A 16346-nucleotide genomic window follows, 5' to 3' on the forward strand; every position below is an offset into this window, starting at 1 on the left:
GAAGGTAAAAAGGTGTAATTGAACTCCATAATTGAACAAGCAAGAGAGAGAAAATGAGAAACAGTAAAAGGGAGTGTCTCAAGATTTGTTGTGTTTGGTTATCCAATTACATTCGTATTTCAGTTTTATTTAATTCTTTTTATTTCCTTGAGAATAAAGAGCAATGCTTTAAAGGAGTCCATAGATATTTTGTCTTTTGATATATTAAGGATGAAAACCAATGGACCTTGGAGTTAGAACCATAATGTCTTAAATTTCTACTTCACTGTTTAGGCAAATTGCTTGGACTTTAGGATTTGTCTCACCGACTGAAGAGGAACAAGAAGGGGTGCGCTGGTACAACACAGACCTGAGCACATGTTCCAGCCATCCTACTTAGAAATTGCACGACTCTCTGGCATGCTACCTTCCCTGACTGAGCTGCTTGCCCATCACTGATAAGAAAGGCAAATAAGAGCTAATTTCAGAACTGTGGCAGAATTACAAAGAAAAAAAAAAAGAACAAAACAAAATGGAAAGTCTTAGCATAGTGCTTGTCTCGTTGTACGACCCAATTCACATAGTAACTAAATTACGTTCTTAATAGTATGTTGAAGGTCAAATAAAGTTTTTTACTGGATGAAATTTCATTAAAAACTTTAAAGTAGAGGTGGCATCCCTTACTGAAATATAAATTCATGTCCTGACTGCTCTACTTCCAATCAGCTCCCTGTATGTGTGCCTTGGAAGGCAATGAATAAATAATCAAATAATATAAATAAAATTAAATAAATTAAAATATAAAATAAATCAAATAAATAAGGATACCTCTTTTTAAAAAAAACTTTAATACATTTTAAACATACCATTACTTTATTAGAGTATAAAATTTGAAAAATGTGTACCTTTTATATATTATCTATGTGAAACAAATTATTTAATTAAACTGTATGTGATAATTGTTTAGTTATTTAGGTTATTTCAAGTATTAGTTTCTCATTGTTACTGTAGCAACCATAAGTGTACTTATTTTAAACAACACAAATGTATTCTCTTACAGTTCTAGAAGTGAAAAATCATGTTGGTAAGTGTGCATTTCCCTTGGAGGTTCCATTTCCTTGCTTTTCCAGCTTCTGTGGGCTGCCTGCATTCCTTAGCTGGTAGCCCCTTTCTTGCATCTCCTAAATCTCGTATTCCATTGTCATATCTCCTACGCAGCCTGATTCCCGCATCCTCTGCTAAACATCCTTGGAATTCTTCGTGCCCACCCAGTAATCCAGTGCACTCTTGACATCTCAAGATCCTTGGCCTAATCACATCTGCAGTTTCTTTTAAGGTAACACTCACAAATTTCAGAGATTAGGAAGCTAACATATTTCAGGAGATATTTTTTCCGCCTACAACATCTGACAGTTGAAAAGAAGAAATGTTTCTGAAAGATTCCTTTTTTTTCCCCAGAGAACTGTTGTAAGAACCTTTATGATCTATTTTGCTGCTATTGTCCTTAGCATCTTAACAGTGACATTTATTGACAACTTCATCATAAAAACAATGCTGTAAGGTAAGTACCAGAAATATGCTCCCATTTTATAAGTGAAAAAAAGGAATATCAAAAGGATCTTAAAACCTATATATGGTCAAAGAGATGGAATTTTTCAAATTCAGGCAGACTGATGTCTGTGGCCACACCCCAGTGTACTCTCCTACTTCCTTTGTGTACTAAGATAGTAAAAATGAATACCACAACATCTCTAATGTTTGCATGGATCTTCAAACTCCTCAAGGATGAAACTGAGAATATGACAGAAGTCATTTTAAACGTCTTCGATTTCATTTCTTTGACGATAATGTGGTTTTAAAGAAGTCTGGCACGCTGAGATGTGCTCCTGCCTTTGGAAATCCTCCTGTCATCCTTACCTGTTCATGCCCATAGTATGCTGCAATGTGCAATGGAGTGAAGAAGACTGCATCTTGAACATTGACATTAGCTCCATGCTGCAGCAACACATCAGCAGCCTGAACAGTAAAGAAATCTTGGTTAGGGACTGCATGTAGGGCATCTGCCCATTACAATTCAACCAAAACGCACGACTCTTAATCAGGAGTTGCCACATGAGACACAAGATCTACCTCCCTTGTCCAAAATTTCCAATGTCTTGATGTCACCTAGAAAATAAAGATAAGACCCTGTGGTATGAAACTTAAGGTTTCCTCAATCTGATGGTATACTTTTTAAAGTGTTTATCATTAATCTCTTTCTTAAAACTCAATTGTATAGTCAAATTTCATTTAGTTTTCTGTTCCTTTTTTGGTTTGTTCACATTATTTCTTCAGCCAGGAATTCCCTTCTGCTCAATCTACAGGTGCTAAAAAAACAGCTAAAATCAGATCTCATCCCATATTTTCTTCCCTTCTATCTGGCTGGAATCAAATCTTCCCCCTACTTAAATTTCATTTAATTTTCATTCATGTCATCTAGAAAAAATTTCTATTTATATTCATATTTTATCATTCCTGCCAAAGAAGAAATTCTTTAACAACAAAGTGTATATCAGATTCATGTTTACAATCTCACCCAACCATGTTACTGTACAAATAGTAATCATTCAATAAACATTTGTTGAATAAATGAACTATTTAATGGGAAAGTGAAAAATACTACCAGGAACTATTGACCAGCTCTTTGTGGAAAGTCATAGATTGGCAATTGTAGGAGAGGAAAAAAATATTTTCCTCTGCCCAGTTTAGGTTCTCCAATGGGGTCCCTATAATTAGACTGATAAAAGACAAATTAAGGTGAGAAAAATGAGCAAAAATTTATGAATATGTATGTCATATAGGCACATGGAGGTACTCCATTATGAAAAACTCAAAAGTAGTGGTTAGAACCCAGTCTTATCTTAATAAAAGGGCAATAATTTTTGTTGAAAAGTAGTAAGACAAAGGATAATGAGCTTTGAGGAATATAAATTGGGGGGCAATAAATTCATGGGGAAAAGAATGGAAGAGAAGGGCTAGTTTTAGCAAGATTTCATATATGGATTCATCTGGTACTTCTCTGGACTGATAAGGGTCTAGAGTTGCCTCCAGTGGTACTTTATCTTTTCTGGTAGAAAAAGGAAGAGATTCACCTTTACAAATTTATGTACTGCTGTAATACAAAAAGGGAGAGGAAAGAGAGCTTTTATTAAATCTGTTTCTTCTCAATTTTCCCTACTTCCGAATAATCACAATACCAAACTGGCATCTTTCAAGGTGGCATATTCTGGTACCCTTCATCAATAGCCTGCTGACCCTTTAGATTTCTTCTCCTATAACCTATTTCTAAGTCTCCCTCTCTTCTGGACAACATACTTGAGTCATTTCCTTTAGATGTGTTTATTGTTATTGTGAACTTTTTAAAAAACATTTTCTTTATTTATTTGAAAGTCAGAGTTATAGAAAGGGAAAGACACACACACACACGTGTGCACGCACACACACAGAGGGTGTGTGAGAGACAAATCTTCCATCTTCTAGTTCACTCCACAGAAAACCACAATGGCTAGTACTGAGCTGGCTGAAGCCAGGAGCTTCATCCAGGACTCCATGTGGGTACAGGGGCCCAAACACTTGAGCCATCATCTGCAGCATTTCCCAGGACATTAGTAGGGAGCTGGATTGGGAGTGGAGCAGCCAAAACCCTTATGGGATGCTAGCATCACAGATGGCAGCTTTACCTGCTACACCACAATTCTGACCCCTACTGTGGACTTTCTTTCTTTCTTTCTTTTTTTCTTTCTTTTTTTTTTTTTTTTTTGACAGGCAGAGTGGCCACAGCAAAGAGCTGGCCTGGAAAAGGGGCAACAGGGACAGAATCGGTGCCCCGACCGGGACTAGAACCCCGAGTGCCAGCGCCGCAAGGTGGAGGATTAGCCTACTGAGCCGCGGCGCCGGCCGTGGACTTTCTTAATGTACTGTTTTTCTTCAGTTGGTCAAAGACTATACATTTGAAATATTTTCCAGAAATCTATTTTAGGAAAAAAAGAAAAACAGGAAGATGAGGTCCAAGAGCTCAAGGGATGTGGGTTATATCAACTCCCTGTTCCTATAAACAATCTGCTGCCAAGTCAAGTTTCTTTACATGTGTGAATCACACTCCTACAGAACTAGAGAGGGTGCTTAGAGCAATTCCTACATTGTAGAGATAAAAAACCTGAGATTAGAGAAATTAGGAAATTTCTCATAGTCATAGAGAAAGTGAGTGCCAACAGGAAAGAGAATCTTTAGTTTATTATTTCAAGCTTTGTTTCTAAGAATTCCATAGTTTTTTTTTTTTTTATAAAGATTTTATTTATTTATTGGAGAAGTAGAGTTACATAGAAAGAGAGGGTGAGACAGAGAGAAAGGTGTTCCAGTGACTGGTTCATTTCCCAAATGGCTGCGATGGCCAGAACTGAGCACATCTTAAGCTACCAGCCAGCAGCTTCTGCCGGGTTTCCTTTGCAAGCGCAGGGACCCAAGCACTCGGACCATCTTCCACTGCTTTCCCAGGGCATAGCAGAGAGCTGGATCAGAAAAGGAGCTACTGATACATGCCAGTAATTCAGACAGAGGCTTAGCTTACTATGCCAGAGTACCAGTCCCAGTATTCCATAGTTTTAAGTAACTTATTCATTGAGTATAATTTATCGAGTGCATGTGTGCTAGAACTCTTCTCTTCAATGCTTAATCTAATAATTCAATCAACCAATGAGATAGTATTGGAACTCTTTATAACTTATTTTAAAATGGATAAGAAATTCTTGGTAGAATGAAATTTTTGGTGGGCTCCAAAGTATAAGCAGGTATACAGGCTCCTATAAATTATCACAATAGTGCTTTTCCTGATGTTTACTAATGATCAATGCATATGGTGAGTTGTTTTTCTAATAAGAAAGTTAAAGCTATAATTTCATATGTATTAGGCCCTGAAATAAGTACATTAATGATAATTGGCTGGGACCAGCGCTGTGGTGTAGTGGGTTAATGCCCTAGCCTGGAGTGCTGGCATCCCATATAGGCACAGGTTCAAGACCTGGCTGCTCCACTTCCGATCCAGCTTTCTGCTATGGCCTGGGAAAGCAGTAGAAGATGGCCCAAGTCCTTGGGCCCCTGCACCCATGCGGGAGACCTGGAAGAAACTCCTGGCTCCTGGCTTTGGAGAGGCACAGATCTAGTTGTTGCAGCCAACTGAGGAGTGACCAAGCTGATGGAAGACCTCTCTCTCTCTCTCTCTCCTCGCTGCCTCTCTTATCTCTGTGTAACTCTTTCAATTAAATAAATAAATAAATCTTAAAAAAATGATAATTGGCATCTACTCTGTTTCAAACTAAAAAACAGAAATGTAGGAGCTATTCTGTTTTAAAGTGGTAGAAATTGATCCTTAGGGAGACTAGGAAAGATAAATGAAGCCAGCTTAAAGGGCAGAACTGGAATGCAAATTCAGATCTCTTTGACTTCAAAGTTTTTTTCCATAAGTATGGTCCTGTGAATGTTTATGTGAATTTTACTACTAAAATTTTTAAAATTTTATTTCAGTTATACAAGTTTCATGTATTTCATATAAACTGATTCAGCATTATAGTGATACTAAGTCTTAAGTAAATGAACTTAGTCCCAGATAGGAGGAAGCCACTTGTTTATGGAGGCTCAGGTAGAGTCAGTTTAGATATGAATCAGATAGTCATTTATATCAACTATCTGGTATCTCAGGCTTGGTGTGCTTGGGAGTTCAATCTCAGAACTTATTACAGGAGACCACCATAGTTGATAAAGCTCCTCACAATTTCTTTTTTTAAATATAGAAGAAAACAGACATGTGGACCAATGGAACAGATTAGAGATCCCAGATATTAATCCATGCATCTACAACCAACTAATTTTTGACAAATGAGCTAAAATCACTACCCAGAGAATAAGCAGTCTCTTCAACAAATGGCCTTGGGAAAACCAGATCTCTGCATGCAAAAGTATGAAACAAGGACCCTACTTTACTCCCCTTACAAAAATGAACTCTCAATGTGTCAAACATCTAAACTTTAGACCTAAAACCATAAAATCACTAGGGAGCATATTGGTGAAACTCTGCAAGACACTGGCATACCCAAAGACTTGGATATGATCCCAGAAGCATGGGCAAAAAAAGCAAAGACAGACAAATGGGATCAGAGGAAGCCAAGGAACATCTGCACAGCAAATGAAACACTCATCAAAGTGAAGAGGCTACAGACAGAATAGGAAAAAAAACTTGTGAAATATTAATCTGATAAAGGATTAATTTCTAAAGTATAAAAAGAGCTCAAGAAACTCAACAACAATAAAACAATCCAGACAAGAATCGGGTAAAAAAATGAACAGGCATTTTTTTTTTTTAAGATTTATTTATTTGAAAGTCATAGTTACACAGAGAGAAGGAGAGGCAGAGAGAGAAAGTCTTCCATCCACTGGTTCACTCCCCTAGATGGCCGCAATGACTGGAGCTGCACTGATCCAAAACCAGGAAGGGGATGCCAGAACTGCAGGCGGCATCTTTACCCGCTACGCCACAGCGCTGGACCCAATGAACAGGCGTTTTTCAAGGGATGAAATACAAATGGCCAACAGACACATGAAAAGATGTTCAGGATCAGTAGCCATCAGGGAAATGCAAATGCAAATCACAATGAGGTTTCACCTCATCCCAGTTAGAATGTCTGTCATCCAAAAAATCAAAAATAAAAAGTGCTGGTGAGGATGTAGGGAAAAAGATACCTTAATACACTGTGTATAGGAATGTAAACCAGTAGAACTGTTATGGAAGACAGTATGGAGGTTCTTCAAAATCTGAAAATAGATCCACCATATGACCCAAGCATTCCATTCTTGGGAATTTACTCAAATGAAATGAAATCAACATATGAAAGAGTTATTTTCATGCCTATTTTTATAGCAGCTCAACTCACAATAGCTCACATATGGACTCAACTCAGATATACATCAGTGGATGACTGGATAAAGAAATTGTGAGATATATATATATATATATATACACACACATATATATATATACATGATGGAATAATATTCAACCATTAAAAATGAATGAATAACTGTCTTTCACAATAAAATGTGTGCAGTTGGAGACCATTATACTTAGTAAGATAAGACAATCCCCAAAAGATGAATATCATGTTTCCTCTTAATTTGTGGTAAGTAATATAAAGAGTACCAAAATGTAATGTATATGAGTGAAATTGACATATTCTGATTTTATTATTGTTTGTAGCCTTTATCTATACTGTGTAACAGCAGTCTTTTTACATTTTACTTGTTGAATTCTTTATTTAGTAGAGGGTTAAGCCTGTGACTATAAAGTAAGTCAAATTATGCTATGGAAAAAAATAAAAGAAAAATAAAAGGAAGGAAGGAAGGAAGCAGGAAGTAGGGATGAATGGAAGTATCCATGGGCTTAAAATTGTATATAAGAAATACATGAAATCTATTTTCTTTATATAAATAAATAAATAAAGTATATGTCATGGGTTTTATTGGGAGGAAGAGTTCTTATGTTAACGTATGGAGCCAATTTCTTAGACATGGTTCCAAAACTTATTTTCATTCTAAAATATAACAACTCTTAAGTTTCAATAAATAGTCAAAGCAAAATTTTTTCCTCCTAAGTTTGCACTTATCCAGTTACTCAAAGGTCAACCTTTTGGCTGAACATTCATTAATTATGAAGTGTTGGCCTTATGAGAAGCTGTCAAAATGTAAGTTTTAATGAAATCACACAGAGTCATTATTGAACTGTCCTCTTTATTTAGCTTTAAATCTCAAAGAAATATTTAACCATTGAGAGCAATATTCATTGTATTTGTTTGATTTTATTTATATGAATGAACTGTGTTTATTGACGTTTGATGCTTTTTGTAGTCATCATGGGGAAAGTATCTCTCAAGACTAATGGAAATATACAAGCATGTTCATAGATTATTGTGATATACAAGTATGCTTATCATGTGGGCTAAGACAAGTACTTTTTTAATAAAAGTTTATGCTTAAATGCATATCTACAAAGTTATTTTACCCAGGGTTCCCCTATACCAGAATCTGAATAAGTTCATAATTCAACATCATGCTCCTTATAGACATGAAGTACAAACCACTGTGGTAAATACATGAGAAGAATCCAATAATTGTTAAATTGGGAACGTATTTTAAGTGAAAGCAAAAATCTGAAAGAGAAATCTACCACCAAGCATAAGGAAATAAAAGGCTTATTAATTAGGACCCAATTATATTATATTTAAATAATTACATTCAGCAAAAATTTATTGATTATTTATTTCAGATTAACCTCAGCAAGCCCCAAGTTCTTGCTCCATAGTAGGAACTGTGGTTGGAATTTTAAATACACTATATTATTAAGATTTTACAGGGTATCTTTCTTCTTGTATAAAATTTTTTGAGAGAAAAATGGTCTTGATGTTTTTCTTGTAAGATGATACCAAGATTACTAATGAAAAATAATAAACTAGAAATAAATCTTATCATAGAAAGGACATCTTTATATTCTTTAAACACATTAATTAAACTTTTTCACACTTAAATTTGTACAGCTGACATATCTTTATGAGTATATATATATATTTGGATATATCAGTGTCATTATTGTTATTGAAGAATCAATATTCAGGGACAGATGTTTGGGTACAGCCACTAAAATACTGCTTGGGATTCCTGCATGTCCTATCAAACTGCCTGAGTTCAATTACTGATTCTGCTTCCAATTCTGGCTTCCTACTGATGTGCATTCTGGGAGGCAGCAGATGATGGTTCTTAGCACTTGGGTCCCTGCCACCCATATAGGAGACTAAACTAACTTCTCAGTCCCTGGCTTCAACCTGCCTGACTGCCTGACTGTTGTGTGCATCTGGGAATGAACGAATGAATGGAAAATTAGTCTGTCTTGGTTTCTCTCTCTCTCTCTCTCTCTCTCTCGCACTCTGTCTCTCTGCCTCTGAAGTAAAATGAATAAAGAAACAAGAGCAAGGACTCCAATATGGATTAGTAACTTGTTACCTTTTACTAATGGAAGAATAAACACCAGAAAGTATCTCCCTTGGACTTGTTGATCTCTAAGAACAAAAAAAGGGATAAGAATTCTTGATTCTGATAGTTGGGCCATTGAATGAATTACCCTTTACTGCAATATTTGTTTACCACAGACACCCAAAAGGATCTAAGTATACACTTATTTGCAAATCATGCCTTTTCTTTGTGGCATGTCTTCTCTCTTCTTTCTCTGTCTGCCACATACCCAGTCTCAAGGCCAATCTCTATCCACCCATTCTCCATTAAAATTTTGTACAAATTTCATTTTATTGATCAGTTATTTCTCTGAATTCCTATATATATTATACTTGCAACATAATCTTTCCATGAATTTTCTCTGTAAACTTACTGGTGTTTTATGACATCACATACTTTTTATGTTATAAAGTTATCTCAATAACTTTTGACTCCAGGTACAAGGGTTTTTTTTTTTTTTTTTTTTTTTTTTTTTTTTTTTTTTTTTACTAGAGGTACTGGAATTTAATCTTTATAACTAAAATAGTCATACCTTATCACTCAAATTCAAAAAGCAATGCTGGTAAGAGATAAGGTCTTCACTGATCTTGCTTGGTAAACTTTTTTTCCTACAGTATAAGTTTAATTTATTGGATTTGATCTCATTGAAGTCTTCTTCTATCTTTTACCTTATAAAAGTTAGTGAGCAGACAAGATGAAGGAAAAAAAAAGACCACATAAGCCCATAAGGAGGAACTAAATGCCCCAAGGAAGAGAAAACAGACTAAAGTAAATTCTAGATAAAATTAAATAGCAATCAATCTTAGTTATAATTGCCAAAATCAAACACAATGTCTTATACTTTGTAGACTTTCAATAAAAATCTATACTTTGAAATTAAATTTTTCTTTGCTTTAAAAGGTATTTCATTTCCTATTACTTCTTTGGAGTCTTCTTTAAATTTATGCTTATACCAATGTTTTCCTTAAGATTTATAGTTTAACGCCACAATTTTTCTCTTCTGTGTGCCTGTATCTAACCTTTATCATTGAGATTTACTGAGAGCAGAACAATGAGACTCTGCTGAGATGACATCTGTTTTCATTTAGTGGGAAAACTTTATTAGCAAAGCTTTTAAAGAAAAGATGTTTTCTAAAGTCTATGTCTCATCATTTCAAAATGATACCAAAGACATTAATACAGAAGTGGATTTAGATTTAATATTTTCCAGTTATTCCTAGCACTAAAATTAATAATGGGTTCCCAATCATTGTCACCTTGAACCATTATGCACTTGTCTAATATACAATGTTCTTTTAAGAGTAATCTATGCTTTTGTCCACAGATCGTCACATATTATTCAGCTTGCGGCAAGCTGCCTTTAGAGTTCACCATCCCAAGACAATTTCTTTGTAAAATCATATCCTAGTTGCCAGTTCTAAAGGATGCTTTATGGTCTGTACTGATTTTTATGTTGCTTTGGGATCTATTCTGAATAGAAATTGAACTTTTTATACCTTAAACACAGTTTAGTCACCCTTGACACAATTTCTAATTGTCTGTCTCCTCTTATTTCTTCAACATGGTAGATCTAGATCCCTGCCATATACAATCAATTCCTGGTGACCCAAGCAGCTAGATATTATTCACTTAACTTGCCCCTCTGACACCCACACTTCTCATGAAGTCAGCAGCAGATATGCAGCAGTGCCCACCTTTTAGTCACTGTGCATGTCTTAATGCATGCTTGCTCTAAATCCAACTGGAATTCCTCTACGGAAACCTATTTGAGTGACATCATGGGTCCTAATAAAGACTTAAATCTGCAGGCCTCTCTTTCTATCTTACTTTCTTTTTCTCCCTCCCACATCCACCCCTTTCTTGTAGTCTACCCCTGGCTTCTCATCTTCTGACTCAGCATGTGTGTCCCAGCCTGTTCTCCTTTTCCCACTGGCTCCAGAAGACATGCTGCCCTCCTTGCTCAGGGATCTGTAAGCAATATATGGCTTCTATGACTCCATGTGTTTTGCTCAGTTGCTTTGTGTTTCTTTTGAATGACGCATCAAACCCAACCTCTTTCCCAGTCAGGGCTCTCCTAAAGAGTGGCTGTCTTGGCAGGAATAAACTGGAGATAGGATGGATAAGATCCTATCTGGAAGGTCTGCCAATACAAGCAAGGTTTCCATGAGAGGGACACCAGTCATTTCTGCCAAGATAAGAAGTATCCTGTAAATGGAGCACTGCAACAATCCATGATTAAATTTCTGTGCCCCCATCAGTGCATGGCTAGAGTTTATAGCCTCTCACATGAGAAACAACTCAAAGTTAGAAAGTTAAAAATACAAAATATAATCCTTTCCTTATTAATATTCAACTGTTACTTGTTAATATTGATTTCTTCTTCTTATGATCTTATCCTTTCTTAGATTGCCTGACACCACAATTTTTAGTTTTCCTCCTACCTCTCTGCCTACCTCTTACTCTTCCTTCTGAGAAGTGGAATTTTTGCTATATGGCTCTTCAAATGTTGCCTTTTTCTCACTGACACTGGTATTCTCTTTTTATTGGTGTCCTTTAACTCATTTAACTCTTTGCTATTAATTAAGCTAATATATTCAAAGCTTTTAGCACGGCTGGTGCCACGGCTCACTAGGGTATTCCTCTGCCTGTGGCACTGGCTCCCCGGGTTCTAGTCCCTGTTGGGGCACCGGTTCTGTCCCGGTTGCTCCTCTTCCAGTCCAGCTCTCAACTGTGGCCCAGGAAAGCAGTGGAGGATGGCCCAAGTGCTTGGGCCCTGCACCTGTATGGGAGACCAGGAGGAAGCAGCACGCTGGCCGTAGCAGCCATTGAGGGGTGAACCAACAGAAAAGGAAGACCTTTCTCTCTGTCTTTCTCTCTCACTGTCTAACTCTGCCTGTAAAATAAAAAGCTTTTAACCCAATGCTTAGTACTTAGAATGAGTGTTCAGGAAAGGATAGCTATTAACTCTTATGCCCTGGTTGATTCCATCTACTACTTGATGGCTGAAATACCACACACAAATACACACACTCATACACACACACTTTTCCTGACTTCCTCCAATACAATATACCTTCTGTGGCAACCAATAGTCCATTCATGAATCTCTTACCATATTTTCCTACCACCTTTACCCTAGCTTTTATCATCTCCTGCATCAATCTCATCTTTATCAGTTGCTCTTGGATTCTTGGAATTTTGAATGAAGCGCTAAAAAACAAAGGAACTAGTATTTCTTGACTGCACACTAGAGGTCAAGAACATCTCAATCCTCATATGATCACATGGAATTGTTTTTAATATACTCACTTTACAAAGACAATGAAACTCAGAGGTATACAGCTTGTAAGGAAATGAACTCAAAGCACTCTTCTACCTCAAGGTACTTCTTGCCCTAGAGTTATTATTTGGGGCCACTCAGCAATTTCTTGCCATCTCAGATGGTACTGCCGAATAGATAGCTGTTGGTTCATGTTACTTTTCAAGGTTTTCTAATTGATGGCCACAGAGGGAGCACATTAATAATAAGGATCATAACACTGGCACAGGTAAAGGCTTCTTGGAAAACAACCCAGAAGCATGGGCAATCAAAATCAAAAATTGACAAATGGGATAGCATCAAGCTAAGAAGCTTTTGCACTGCAAAGGAAATAACAAAATGAAGAGGCAACCAACAGAATGGTAGAAAATATTTGCAAACTCTGCAACTGATAAAGGATTTACATTCAGAATTTATAAACAGCTCAAGGAACTCAACACAAGAAATCAAACAATCCAGTAAAGAAATGGGCAAAGGACTTTAACAGACATTTTTCGAAATATATAACTCAAATGGCCAACAGACACAAGAAAAAAATGCTCAAGATCACTATCCAGCAGGGAACTATAAATAAAAAAATACAGTGAGGTTTCCCCTTAACCCAGTTATAACAGTTTTCATACAGAAATCAAAAAACAATAAATGCTGGCCAGAATGTGGGGAAAAAGGTAGCCTAATCCTTTTGTTGGGAATATAAGCTAGCATAGCAATTGTGGAAGATAGTATGGAGATTCCTCAGAAAGCTAAAAATAGATCTACCATATTACCTACCCATGCCACCCCTGGGAATTTACCCAAAGGAAATGAAGTCAGCATATGGAATGTTTATCTGTACCCCCCCATATTTATTACAGCTCAGTTTATAATAGCTAGGATATGGAATCAACCCAGATGCCCATCCACCAATGACTGAATAAAAAAAATGTAGTATATATACATATGGAATGCTACTCAGCCATAATAAAGAATTAAGTCTTGTATTTTGCAACAAAATGGATATAACTGGAAACCATTGATTTAGTGAAATAATCCATTGACAAAAAGACAAATACTGTATGTTTTCCATGGTCTGTGGTAACTAATTGAGTTATGAATATAAAATAAACTGAAAAATCTTATGATCATAAAATTAACTGAAAAATGTCATTATAAATATTAAAATAAATATCAATAAAGAAAGAATGAGAGGCTGGCGCCGTGGCTCACTAGGCTAATCCTCTGCCTTGCGGCACAGGCACACCAGGTTCTAGTCCTGGTCGGGGTGCCGGATTCTGTCCCGGTTGCCCCTCTTCCAGGCCAGCTCTCTGCTGTGGCCAGGGAGTGCAGTGGAGGATGGCCCAAGTGCTTGGGCCCTGCACCCCATGGGAGACCAGGAGAAGTACCTGGCTCCTGCCATCGGATCAGCGTGGTATGCCAGCCATGATGGCCATTGGAGGGTGAACCAACGGCAAAGGAAGACCTTTCTCTCTGTCTCTGTCTTTCTCACTGTCCACTCTGCCTGTCAAAAAAAAAAAAAAAAAAAGAAAAGAAAGAAAGAAAGAATGAGGGAAAGTGGGAGCATGGGTGAGAGAAAGAGTAAGATGGGAAGTATCACTATGTTCCTAAATCTCTATATATGAAATATACAAAATTTTTTCATCTGACATAAATAAAAAAATATTTCTGAAATAATAATAAGGAGACCGTCGCTGTGGTTCACTAGGCTAATCCTCCACCTGTGGCGCTGGCACACCGGGTTCTAGTCCAGGTCAGGGCACCAGATTCTGTCTTGGTTGCTCATCTTCCAGTCCAGCTCTCTGCTGTGGCAAGGGAGTGCAGTGGACGATGGCCTGGGGCCTTGGGCCCTGCACCTGCATGGGTGACCAGGAGAAGCACCTGGCTCCTGGCCTCAGATTGGTGTGGTGCGCCAGCCACAACGCTCCGCCAGAGCGGCCACTGAGGGGTGAACCAACGGAAAAAGGAAGACCTTTCTCTCTGTCTCCCTCTCTCTCACTGTCCACTCTGCCTGTCAAAAACTAAAAAAATAAAAATAAGGATCATGACAAATAATTATTTGTAGTTGATAAAAAGGAAAGAAAATCAAACTTTGTCTAAGCAAGAATTTTATGTTAATAGTCTTAAAGAGTATTATAATGAGAGTTTTTAGAATTTTCCTTATACGGATATACCGAGAGATTTTAATTAGGAACAAACATGTTTAATTTGAATCTTAGAAGAATCCTTCTAGTAATAGAATAGCAGATTGAATTGAAGAAAGAATAAGACTAGAAATAGCAGGATCAGTTAGGAGGATCCTACAGGAAGTTAAAAAAATATACTGATAAAATGAATTGAGGTAGTATTAGTGGCCTGGCGTCTGAGAATGGATTCTAAAGGCTTTAAGATAGCAGAAACAGTATGACAGTACACAGGAGGATTGGATTTGGAGAAATATGAGGAGAATCTGACAGCAAATGATGATCATTAAAAGGAAGATGAGCATGGATATAAAGCATTATCTAGTTCACAAATTTCCAGAGTGGTGAGCATTATGTACACTTTCTGTCTGGCAGACTAACTACTTGAATACCTACTTTCTTCAAAGTCCCCCTGGAAGTTCACCACAAGCTGTTTCCGGTGGGGACAATCCCTTAGTCAAGATTTGAACGTAATTTTAAAGTTTCCAAATAAATTTAAAAATGCTCAACTCTCTAGCTGTTAGGGAAAATTAAATCAAAACCATAAGGAAAGGTCACCTCACCCCTGTCAGAATGGCTAAAATCCAAAACAGAGAGTAACAAATGCTGGCAAGGATGTAGAGAAAGGGGAGCATTTATACACTGTTGTTGAGGACGTAAATTACTGCAGCCACTGTGAAAAATAGTATGGAGATTTCTTAAAAAAAAAAAAAAAAACTAGAAATAGACTTATCATATAATCAATCTCACTACCAAAATATACCCACAATGAGCATGTTGTATCAAAGGGATACCTGAACCAACATGTTTATAGCAGTGCTGTACACAATCAATCAAGGTGTCCATCATCAGATGAATGGATAAAGAAAACGTGGTGTATATATACACAATGGATATTATTCGACTATAAAAAGAATGATATTCTACCATTTGCAGCAAAATGGACACAACTGGAGGCATCATACTGAGTGAAATTGGGTCAAGTACCACATGTTCTCCCTTATATCTGTGAACTAAAATTAAAAAAAAAAGAAAAATAAATGCTTGTGTGTATCAGTACTACTGCAAATATAGGTTTTTGAAACTTTAATACCTTTGTCAGACCAATAGTTAAGAATGTTGTACTAGGGCTGGCCTTGTAGCATAGTTGGTTTGCTCCCCAATAATGCACCTAGGAAAGCAGTGGAGGATCACATAAGTTCTTGGGCCCCTGTAACCCATGTGGGAGACCTGCATGAGGCTTTTGGTTCCTGGCTTCTTTCTTGCACAGCCCTAACAGTTATGGCCATTTTGAGAGCAAACCAACAGATGGAAGATCTCTCTCTGTCTCTCTCTGCCTGTCTCTCTATATAACTCTGCCTTTCAAATAAATAATTTTTTAAAAAAAGTGTTATTCTATGTGTTATTCTATTAAAACTTTAATAATCTGTGATCATTTTAACATTTACTGTATATGAGTGAAATGGTCATTTATTCCATTCAATTATTGCTTATAGCCATTGTCTATATTCCCACTGTAAATTAGGGTACTTTTGCTTTTCACTTGTTAAACTTATTTGGTGAAATATTAAGTCATTTTCTGTAATGTAAATTTTAAAAATGTTAGGTTAAAAACTAAAAAGAAAAAGAGAAAGAGGTTTGGAGGGAGAAGGTAAGGTGCAAGGATGGGAATATCATTATATTCTTAAAATTTTTATCTATGAGGGATCAGCGGTTTGGTGTAGTGGGTAAAGCCTGTGACCCTGGCATCCCATATGGATGCAAGTGTGTGTCCCAGCTCC

General features: G+C 36.8%; 1 protein-coding gene across 5 annotated transcripts in view; it reads right to left on the reverse strand.

Moving 5' to 3' along the window:
- TNNI3K (TNNI3 interacting kinase) overlaps positions 1-16346 on the reverse strand; it is a 355192-nt gene that overhangs the window by 243857 nt on the left and 94989 nt on the right. For all 5 annotated transcript variants that reach the window (NM_001204807.2, XM_002715920.6, XM_017345534.4 and 2 more), the window contains exon 6: positions 1897-1995. In NM_001204807.2, coding sequence (NP_001191736.1) covers positions 1897-1995 — 99 coding nt within the window. The remainder of the gene's footprint in view (positions 1-1896; positions 1996-16346) is intronic.

Source organism: Oryctolagus cuniculus, chromosome 7, assembly GCF_051225735.1.
Source record: "Oryctolagus cuniculus isolate XC-2025 breed Fujian yellow rabbit chromosome 7, ASM5122573v1, whole genome shotgun sequence".
Classification (NCBI taxonomy): Eukaryota; Metazoa; Chordata; class Mammalia; order Lagomorpha; family Leporidae; genus Oryctolagus; species Oryctolagus cuniculus.